The following is a 10,806-nucleotide window of genomic DNA, read 5'->3' as shown; positions in this document are numbered from 1 at the left end:
GCTAAATGATACAACAATAAACATTATAAGACATTGGTCCAAAAACTCAATTTTTAAAATGAAGCCTTGCTGTATATCGCATCACCAATATCTTGATTAAAAAAAAAAATCCAAACTTTTTTTATATGTTCCCTATCAAGAGGTTCTTAGTGCCACTTTTTTTTTTTAATTATGAAAAGAGTCATTATAAATATTTTGTAAGGGGCAGAGTATAGAAAGCCAATTCTAGAGACTGGAGGTCATCATCCTGGGTTTAAATCTGACCTAAAGTTTCCAAGCTACATGACCTTGGGCAAGTCATTTAGCCCCCATTGTCTAACCCTCACCATTTTCATGCCTCAGAACCAATACTTGTATCAATTCTAAGACAGACAATAAGGGCTTTTAAATATATGGTATATACAGACCCTGTTGCTCTTTCTCTGATGTCTTTGGAATATAGACCTGCTAGTGCTAAAGTGTCATCAAAGGGTAAAAGACATTTTATTTACTTTCTGGGCATATTTCAAATTTCTTCCCAGAATGACGAGATTAATTGTCAGCTCTATCAATAGAGAACTAGTGTGCCTGTTTTTCTCACAGCCCCTCCAACCTTATAATTTTCCTTTATTTTTCAACTTGTTGCAGAAAATGCTGGGTTTTTAAAATCCCATCTGGGAAAGAAGAGTAGTCAACTAATTTGGGGGGAAATTGTACTGATTTTCATGGGTGTTGTTTTTTTTACATTATTTAAATTTAATTCATTAAATATTTACAATTACTTTTAATTTTACTTAAATTTTAATTTAATTTTACTTGAAATTTTAACAATCTTAAAAAAAAACAACCCTTACATCTCTCCTTAAAATTGATGCTATGTATTGATTCCAAGGAGGAAGAGTGGTAAGGGCTAGACCAGTGATTCCCAAAGTGGGCGCCACCGCCCCCTGGTGGGTGCTGCAACGATCCAGGAAGGCAGTGATGGCCACAGGTTCATTTATCTTTCCTATTAATTGCTATTAAATTTTTTAAAAATTAATTTCCAGGGGTGCTAATTAATATTTTTTTCTGGAAAGGGGGCGGTAGGCCAAAAAAGTTTAGGAACCACTGGGCTAGACAATGGGGGGTTAAGTGATTTGCCCAGGGTCACATAGCTAGGCTGTGTCTAAGACCAGATTTGAACCTAGGACCTTACTTCTCTAGGCCTGGCTCTCAATCCATTGAGCCACTTAGCTGCCACTTTATAATCATTTTTTAAAATTTAAAATTCCAAATTCTCTCTCTCCTTCCTACCTCTTCCCTTCTCCTTGAGAAGGCAAGCCATTTGGTTGATTATACATATGAAATTATACAAAATGTATTTCCATATTAGCTGGGTTGCAAAAAGACACAAACAAAAGAACAATAAAAATAAAATTTTTAAAAGTGTTTCAATCTGCATTTGGTGTTCATCAGTTTTCTTTCTGGAAGTGAATGATATTTTTCATCATGAATCCTTTGGAATTGTCTGGGATTATTGTCTTGATCAAAGTAGCTAAATCTTTCACAGTTGATCATCCTTAAAATATTGCTGTTGTTATGTACAATATTTTCATGGTTCTGCTCACTTCATTCTGCACCAGTTCATGTAGGTCTTTCCAGGTTTTCTTGAACTTTCTGCTGGTCATTTCTTATAGCACAATAGTATTCACCACAACTTATTCAGCCATTCCCCAATTAATGGGTATCCCCTCACTTCCTAATTCTTTGCAACTCCCAAAAGAGATGTTACAAATATTTTTGCACAAAGGAGCCTTTTCTTTTTTCTTTGATTTCTTTAGTATATAGACCTCCTAGTGGTATTGCTGGCTCAAAAGGTATGCGGTTTTATAGCTCTTTTAAGCAGAGTTCCAAATTGTTCTCCAGAATGGCTAGATCATTCACAACACCACCAACAGTGCATTAGTGTTCCTATTTTCCCACATTCCTCTAACAATTGTTATTTTCCTATGCTGTCATATTAGCCAATATGAGAGGTGTGAGGTGCTATCTCAGAATTGTTTTAATTTGCATTTCTCTAATCAGTAATGAGGACAGTTAGGTAGCACAGTAGATAGAATACTATATCTTGAGTCAGGAAGGCTCATCTTCCTGAGTTCAAATCTAGCATTAGACACTAGTTGTGTGACCCAGTCACTTAACCCTTTTTTGCCTTAGTTTCCTCATCTGTAAAATGAACTGGAGAAGGAAATGGTCAACCACTCCAATATTTTCCCAAGAAAACTCCACACTGGGTCACAAAGAGACACAAGTGAAATAATGAAGAACAACAAATCAGAAATAATTTAGAATATTTGTTTATCGTGGCTATCAGTAGCTTTAATTTCTTCTGAAAATGACCTATTTGCATCCTCTGTCAATTGGGGAATAGCTCTTACTTTTACAAATATGAAGCCATTATCAGAGAAACTTGCTGTAAATATTTTTTCCTCTTTCCTTCTAATTTTGGTTGTCGTTGTTGTTGTTTTGTCTAAGCAAAACCTTTTTTTTAAAATTTCATGTAACAAAAATTATTTACTTTCCGAAATCCTCTCTATCTCTTCTCTGGTCATAAACTCTTTCCTTATCCATAGCTCTAACAGGTACATTTTCTTATGCTCCCCTGATTTACTTACATCACTCCTTATTTCTAAATTATTTTGACCTTATCTTAGTATATAGTGTGAGATGTTGGTCTGTGCCTAGTTCCTACCAAGTTGTTTTCCAGTTTTTCTAAAATGTTTGTGATTTACTCAGGGTCACACAGCTAAGAAGTATCTGAGGCTAGATTTGTACTTAGTTCTTCCCAGCACTCTATTCACTGTGTCACTTAACCGTCCTCAGAATATGTATTAATGTAAATAATTTTATTATGCCATAAGAAACGACAAAATAGATTTATAGGAAACTGAGAAGACCTTTAGGAAATGTGATGAACAAATTTACTCAGTGATAACATTATAGAGAAATGCAACTTTCAAAGACTTTAGAACTTCGAAAATGAGACCTGAGGAAAGATGATTCAGGTCACCTACCTCCTGTTAGGGAAGGCAAGGACTTGAAATCCAGAAGGAGCCATGCATTTCTGGACATGGCCAATGTAAGGATTTTTCTGGATTATTGTCAACTTGGAAATAACACAGAACTACTAAATTTATCAGAAAAAAACCCCAAAACCCAAGTTTTTAATCAGGAAAGAGATGGGTCCAATAATGGCCACTATCACAGAGCCAGGCACCCAAATACAGAATCAAAATCCTGGGGCTGGAGTAAGAGGTTAGGGGGAAGAATCAAGGTGCAAGAAGATTCTCCCAAGAGTGACAGAACTTGGGGGTCTTTTATACCCTCTGGAGAACTTGGCACAGCAAGCATGCATAGAAAGGCTACAAGCAGGCTGCAGCCAGCAGCTGGGGTATCTACTACTATGAATACAAAAGGAAAGGGTCAAACCAAGAGCTGGGCTTCCTGAGAAAAGACTTTAATATAATGGGAGAAGCTACTAAGACAAATAAGGGTACTCAACATTTGACTATGTTTACCAGTCCCACCCAAATTGGGGCCACCAAATACTTCAAGGTCTGTTGTTCAGTCCAAAACAGGTGTGCCTGGCACTTCCCTCGGGGTGAGTTCTTGAGGGGCAGGGACAAACTTGAAACTAGCAGAAAATCCAATTGACATACCCAATATTTGTTTGTTTGTTTTTTAATCAAAAGGTTTTTTTACATTTTATTTTCCCAATTACATGTAACAATTTTCAACATACATTTTCTGAATTTATAAGATCCAAGTTGTCTCCCCTCCCTTTTCTCAGAGATGGCAAGCAATTTGAGATGGGTTATAAGTGTATTATCATGCAAAACATACTTCCAAATTCATTGTTGTAAGTGAATACTCCTATAAAACAGAAACCACAAAATAAAAATGTAAATAAAGTGAAAAATCTGTATTTGTTTTGAGGGTTTTATTTTTCCTTTTTGTTTTGTTGTTTTATTTTATTGGGTGGGGGCTAATGGGGGAGTGAGATAAGTATTTGTATAAATGAATAAAAGGACATTTTTAATTATTATTTTTATTACAAATTACACATAATAAACAAATTTCCACATGAGTTTTCCCAAGATATATGATCCAGATTGTCTCCCTCCCCCTTCCCGGAGCTGGCAAGCAATTCAATATGGATTATACAGTATCATCACGCAAAACATGTTTCCATATTATTCATTTTTGCAAGTGAATAATCTTATAAAGCCATAACCCCCAAACATAACCAAATAAAAAAGGGATAAATCATTTGCTTTGATTTGCATTCTGACGGCATCGTGAACATATTTTTAAAAAGCATTCAATTCTGAAGAGCAAAATGCTGTCCTGGGGCTCTCTTCCAACAAAGTATTTCTCTTGCATCTATTAAGTTCATCCAAGAGTCCTTGCAATAACAGAGATAACTGTGTTAATGATCCTTGATTATGCACGTCAACCAAAGCCCAAAGAAGAAAGAGATTCATTCAAGCATCTTTCCCAGAGCCAAGCACAATGTTTGGCGCCCAATGGGAATTTAACCGTGGTTGAATGAATATCGGAACTGTCACTGCAATCTCTGCATTTATTGCAACCCTATGGGAATGTTATAAATATTTGTTGAATTATGATTGCACTCTATTGCATCTCTTCGACTAGGGCAGAGAGAAGCACATACAATGCACAGGCTTTAATAGCGACATTAGGAAAATGAAAGGATCCGGGGCATGCAAATCCCTTACAAAGCCACGTGGGTGTCTCAGCTCTTCCCAGTTTAGATCCATCCCAGCCGCTAGGGGAAGGAAAACTGTAGGGAGGAGGTACTGGCGGAAGATACCCCTGGTAGATTTCAACTGCTGGCGGAAGGAAGTACCTTCCCAGTCAGGTCCTGGAAGCTTATAAATCAAAACATAATATTTGAAATCAAGAATCCGTGCTCTTTCTTAAGGAATCTAAGCAGCGTGACTGAAAGTGATAAGTTCTATCTCTCCTTTATCTTTCAGAGTTTTTTTGAGCCTTTTAAATTTCGCTGTCGTGACACCAGTCTGTCTTCCCCTTGCAGGACGTAGACGTAAAGTCCCATCAGCCCTTGCGCTACGTCTTTCCTTCTCACTCTCGCTCTCTTTCCTTCGGCGCTTCCGTGGAGGAGGCTGCTGTCTCTTACCCGGTAAGACTTAATCCATCGCCATCCTCGTCCGGGCAGCGGCCTCGAGGCTCACTTACCCCGAGAAGCAGTAGCCGGTGGGTCCTGGAGGGGACCAGCCGGGTGAGGTTTGAGGAAAGAGAATCTCAGATCTCTCCCTGCCCCGGCGGCAGCGACAGACCCCGGGAGTCCTTCGCGCCGGCCCCATCAGCCCCGGGTTACACGTAGCAGGGCCGCTTGGGTCCCTCGGGCCCCAGAGCCCTCCTCCTCGCCTTTGGTAATCACCTCTGGAGAGCTCCCTGTGCTCTTCCAGGCTCGGCTGTGGGAGGAAGAGTGAGGCTTGCAGAGGACACCCATTCCACTCCGAACTCGGCGCGTGGCTCGTGAGTGGAAGACAATCTGCCACAGACGCCGGGGCTGGGGCTGACCCTTCGCAGGGGGACGGGAGCTGGGAGTCTGGGCTGGCCCCTTCCTAGCGCCTCTCTAAAAGGCTAACTGCCCAGGGTTTGTCTTACAGGCATCATGCCCGCCCTCAGGCCTCTCGTGAAGCCCAAGATCGTCAAGAAGAGAACCAAGAAGTTTATCCGGCACCAGTCCGACAGATATGTCAAGATCAAGGTGCGTTCCCCATTTATTGAGCACCCAGTCGGGGTTCGGCCAAGCTCTGGACATACCAAAGGCCGCGCCATGGCTAAAAGATGGGGCAATGGTTAGAGAGGGTGCGTCTATAAATTGTAAATGCGGTCTTTTCTCTTGAATTTTAGCCTTCCGGTTATTTGTTTAAAATAACATTTTATTTTTTTCACATCCATCCTTTATAAAAGTTTTGAGTTGTGTACTGGGTGGAGAGAGGGCAGGGAAGGAGGGAGAGTTAATTTTAGAGTCATAATCCATATCCTATTTTGGTTCCAAGGCAGGAGAGGAGTATGGATTAGGGAAAAGGGGGTTAAGGGACTTAACATGCTAGTGCATGTCTGAGACCACATTTGAACCCAGCACCTCCAGTTTCCAGGCCTGGCACAATATCCACTGAGCCACCTTGCTGCCTTATAAATACATTCTTGATTGACGACATAGAATCTTCTTGGAAGAGATCTTGGAGATCATCTCTACCTTGAAAATCATCTGTTCTAGCTCTCTTCCTGCCTGACTCTGGGCAGGTCACTTAAAACTATGTCTGCCTCCATTTTCTTCACTGTAAAATGGGAGCGATCCTAAAATTTGCCTTCCAGAGTTGTTGTCAAGCTAGGATATTTGTAAAGAGCTTAGCACACAGTAGGTCTTTTATAAATGTTTTCTCCCTAACAAACTCCTTGTCTCCAGAGAGAAATAACTTTTGTAGGATCAGGATATAGTAAATCCTGAACTGGAACCCAAGTCTCATGATAGATTGTTTTCATCTGGTGCCTGTTGTACTCAGCACTCAGTGTTGTCAGAAATTTGGAAATCATGTGTATATGTGCAGACATTTATGTGTAAAAGTATACATGAAATGGGGGCAGTAGATTGAAAACCAGGCCTGGAGACAAGGGGTCCTGGGTTCAGATTTGACTTCAGATACTTCCCACTCTGACCCCTGAACAAGTCATTTAACCCTTCTCATTGCTTGGCCCTTATGGCTCTTGGAACTAATAGCTAGTATTGATTATAAAACTGAAGATACAAGTTTTTAATATTTGTGTGTGTATTGTATAATCTTGTCACATAGAACTTATAAATGACAATATATCAAATAAACTTCTATGATGTTATAATTTTATGTATAACAAATGTGTGCATGCACATATACATATATACACACGTGGGGGAAGAGTATAAATGAATGAAGCCTAGTGCCAAGAGCATGGGATGGGAGGGCCTTGGTTCTAAAACTATGTTCTATTTACTCAGTTTCCTCCTCTGTAAAATAAGGAGATTGGACTCCATGACCGACCTTCCTGGTCACTTCCTATGCTAAAATCAACTTTTGTTCCTTCAAGCATATAAAATAATCTACCCTTTTGGAAAAGGAGTTTATTGAATGAATGAATGAGCACTCTGTCAGGCACTATTGATATGAATGTTTCTTGCTCCTGGTTTGTATTTTATAGGGGGATATTACATATCATATCCCACATGGGAGTGGCACAAAAGGTAGGGGTAAGAAATTTTAATTTGGAGTTATGCCTGGAGATTAAGGGCAAGTCAAGTGATTACATTTATTCCAGTAACTGGTTTTGATATGACTATTTTAAGAGATGGGAGTATATAGTGGGCTAGTTAGGCAGGTGTCTTACCGCTTAGGCCCTGGTTTTCCTGGGGTGGCCATCAGATGGGGCTTAAAGCATGTTTTGAGACCAGCTGGTTATAGGAGCTGGAAGCATTTTGACTCAACCACTAATGAGACTTATGGGCCCCAGAGTATTGACGATTCGCCTCAGGGAATGGTGGAAAGGAGTCTTGTGGACTCTGGAAGATATGATATCCTGAGTTTGGGGCCACCTCATTGAAGTCTCCTTTATTAATCACAGAGAAACTGGCGAAAACCAAGAGGCATTGACAACAGAGTGCGAAGACGATTCAAGGGCCAGATCTTAATGCCCAACATCGGTTATGGAAGCAATAAGAAGACAAAGCACATGTTGCCCAGCGGGTTCAGGAAGTTCTTGGTACATAATGTCAAAGAGCTTGAAGTGCTCCTGATGTGCAATAAGTAAGTTCATAGGGATTTATTTCCCTGCCTTCCTGCTATTGGGGCACCTATGGCTGAATCTGTAGTCTGTATGTTGTGACTAGGAGCCTTGACATTTTTCCTTTTAAATGTGAAATTGGATGTAAAATTTTTTATCTCAAAGCTGGCTGATTTCCTCCCCACTCTACCCTTTTTTCCTTGTGCTTTCAAAGTGGAAGATGACTCGATAAAGTAACTGATATTTGTGGGATAGTGGGGCCTTCAGACTTGCTGGTCTACTACACCCAGGAATTTTAATCATAAAAGTAACACGAGTTGTTTTTTTTTGATTGGGTGGTGTGCAACCAATTTCCATCATCACCATGGCTTGAAAATCATAGAGAGCTCACAGAAAATGAGCATTCCCCAGAGACTTTTTGTTTAATGATTTTAAAAAAATATACATTAGGTGTTAGGTTAAGAGGTGTATCGTTTAATAGCTACTACATCTAAGTGCATGTATATTACTATATATATATACTTTATATAATTCACTTTACTATTGTAGTGTTAACTACTAAAGTTTTTGAACTAGAAAAGAAATGACATTTTCATAATCTATTGAACTTAAAAGGAAATAATGCATTATAGTCATTCCCCGTGTGTCATTCATAGAGGATCTTAATATTTTTTTTTTTCAGAATAGCCATAAAATATGGTCATCAAAATATGACTGTTTTTTAAAAAAAAAATATGACCGTTTTTTAAAGCACATACCGTGATATTAATTTAAATGGACTCTTATTTACACAGATATCTTTGCCTGTCCAAATTAAAAGCAATTCCAGTGCGGGGGTAGAGAATGCCTGTTAAGTCTTGGCTATTTGTATGCTCTCTTCTGTTTCATTTTTCATGGTGCCAAACTGAGCAACAATTTCAGGGATCACAAACCACTTATTCAATAACCTTAAATAGTTTCTGTGCAGGCATGTGTGGGATATTGAGACAAAAAGCAACTAAGACAGAAGATGGTGTGATATACAAGATAGCTCGAGTTTTAAATATTGTGAGGACAGGCAGCTTCCTGGGCTCATTGGAGAGGAAGGGTTGTAATAAATGTTGATTATCAACTTCATGAAGTATCCAACGAAGCCATTTAGTGTTTATTTCAGCTTTTCCTATCTTCATTAACCAGTTGTTTTTCCTGTACTCTAGTGAGTGATGTTTTTGAGATTTTAAAAAAAATGCTTAGTGCTGTGCTTGGTCCATTGAAGATGCTAGATGAATGCTTACCTTTATGTTTAGGTGCTGGTAAACTGACATGTTTTTAATCTTAATTATTTGATGTTTTTACAGATCTTACTGTGCTGAGATTGCTCACAATGTTTCCTCCAAGAATCGGAAAGTCATTGTGGAGAGAGCAGCTCAGCTAGCCATCAAGATCACCAATCCAAATGCTAGACTGAGGAGCGAAGAAAATGAGTAAAATACTTTGCACGTCTTTATTTGTCTTAAATAAACCCTCAAACTACCATCTAGTTTTGTTTGCGTGTTGCTTTTAGAGGATATTTGAAAAGTCAGCATTTTGGAATTTCTATCCCGATTTGTGCCAGAATAGTTAGTAGTAATCGGTGACAAAAAGCTCTCCTTTTCCTTGTTTTCATAAATGGCTACTTCTAGACATTTTTCCCCTATTTGATCATTCTTTAGTCTGAAGGAGGCCTCCTTTCTCTCCTGGTTTGGATACAAAGTTGCTTATTAGCTGAAGTCCCTGTCTTTGTGAATGTTTTCTACATAGATCATTGCCCACCATTGTAAAGGAGGGTTGGACCAAGTTGTGCAATATGTTAACTATAGGGACCTGTATAACATCTGATGGATGGGTTTAGAGAAAGACTGCTGCAGAAGCAGATAGGCTACCTTTTATTTATTGTCTGTCAAACCAGAGAAACCCAGTACTCCAGATTATATAGATATTAAACTCGGAATAGGCCTCAAAGAGGGCATCCCTGACTCCACTGAAGCCTCAAGTGGCTTGGAGGAGAGTCCTGGGGATAAAAAAAATAGGAACTAAAGCTTATTAATTAGGACCCTGTTTTGAGGTGATAAAATAACATTCCTGAAAACAAAGCTTCTTAGAAACACTGCCATCTGGAAGGGAGTATGGAGGTACTAATAGTCATAGCCAACACAGGGTGCTTAAATCAGTGAGTTTAAGCAACTTGCCAGATTCCACCACCAATATCTGGCAGAATTTAATTCCTAACATAGCTAGCCACTGTGTCTAAGGGCTAGGAGTGTAGGCATCCTACTTCTCCCTCTCCCGTATTTTCTGAGAACTCTACATTCTTAAATGCTGCCTTCAGTCCTCCCAGCAGATCCAGGACTAGATCTGAGTGACCTTTGACTAGTCCTTAAACTTCTTAGTACTTTTAACTTCATTTGTAAAATAACATTCTTATTTAGGGTTGGGAAGCTAGCCCCTTAAGTAAGAAAATCACCTTTAAAGTGAAATGTTCCCTACCTGGGGGTCAGGGTGAGGGTGAGGTGGGGAGCGATTCTATGTACAGACTCCAAAATTATTTGTCTCCTTTTTGTCTATACTAATCAAAATTTTCCTGTGCTTGATTTATCAGCTATTGAAGTGATCAGTACCATCAGAATCTACGGGGAAATGGGTTATCAATGTGAGGAGAATAGAGGTTTTTGAAGCCAATTCATCCTGGATTGTAAATGACTGACTTAATTGGGGTTAACTGACTTGCCCAGGGTCATAGAGCTAGGGTATATTTAATTTGTTTAAAGAATACTCTATAAACCTAATTGAGTCATTTATGAAGCTGAAAAATTTCAAGCAATATGGATAAAGGAAGGGCTTATCTCCCCTTGGAAGCTCCCTCAAGTTAACCTTGCTTTTCACAGTGTCTTCTACTCAGAGATCCACTAAGTCTAAAAGAGGAACATGGGAACATTTCAGATAATGTGCAAAATAGAAACT

The 10,806-nt window shown here is 39.2% G+C and overlaps 1 protein-coding gene across 2 annotated transcripts; it reads left to right on the top strand.

Moving 5' to 3' along the window:
• Nucleotides 1-5,104: 5,104 nt before the first annotated feature.
• RPL32 (ribosomal protein L32) lies at nucleotides 5,105-9,342 on the top strand. Of its 2 annotated transcripts, none has more exons than XM_044667194.1 (4): nucleotides 5,105-5,182; nucleotides 5,676-5,776; nucleotides 7,669-7,850; nucleotides 9,165-9,342. In XM_044667194.1, the coding sequence occupies exons 2-4, from the start codon at nucleotides 5,681-5,683 to the stop codon at nucleotides 9,292-9,294; spliced, it is 408 nt and encodes a 135-aa protein (XP_044523129.1). In that variant the 5' UTR covers nucleotides 5,105-5,182; nucleotides 5,676-5,680; the 3' UTR covers nucleotides 9,295-9,342. The 2 variants fall into 2 exon arrangements, with proteins under 2 accessions (XP_044523129.1, XP_044523195.1); XM_044667260.1 differs by having other exon boundaries at nucleotides 5,169-5,256.
• Nucleotides 9,343-10,806: the final 1,464 nt, after the last annotated feature.

Source organism: Gracilinanus agilis, chromosome 1, assembly GCF_016433145.1.
Source record: "Gracilinanus agilis isolate LMUSP501 chromosome 1, AgileGrace, whole genome shotgun sequence".
NCBI lineage: Eukaryota > Metazoa > Chordata > Mammalia > Didelphimorphia > Didelphidae > Gracilinanus > Gracilinanus agilis.
This window is presented reverse-complemented; position numbering and strand designations above follow the sequence as displayed.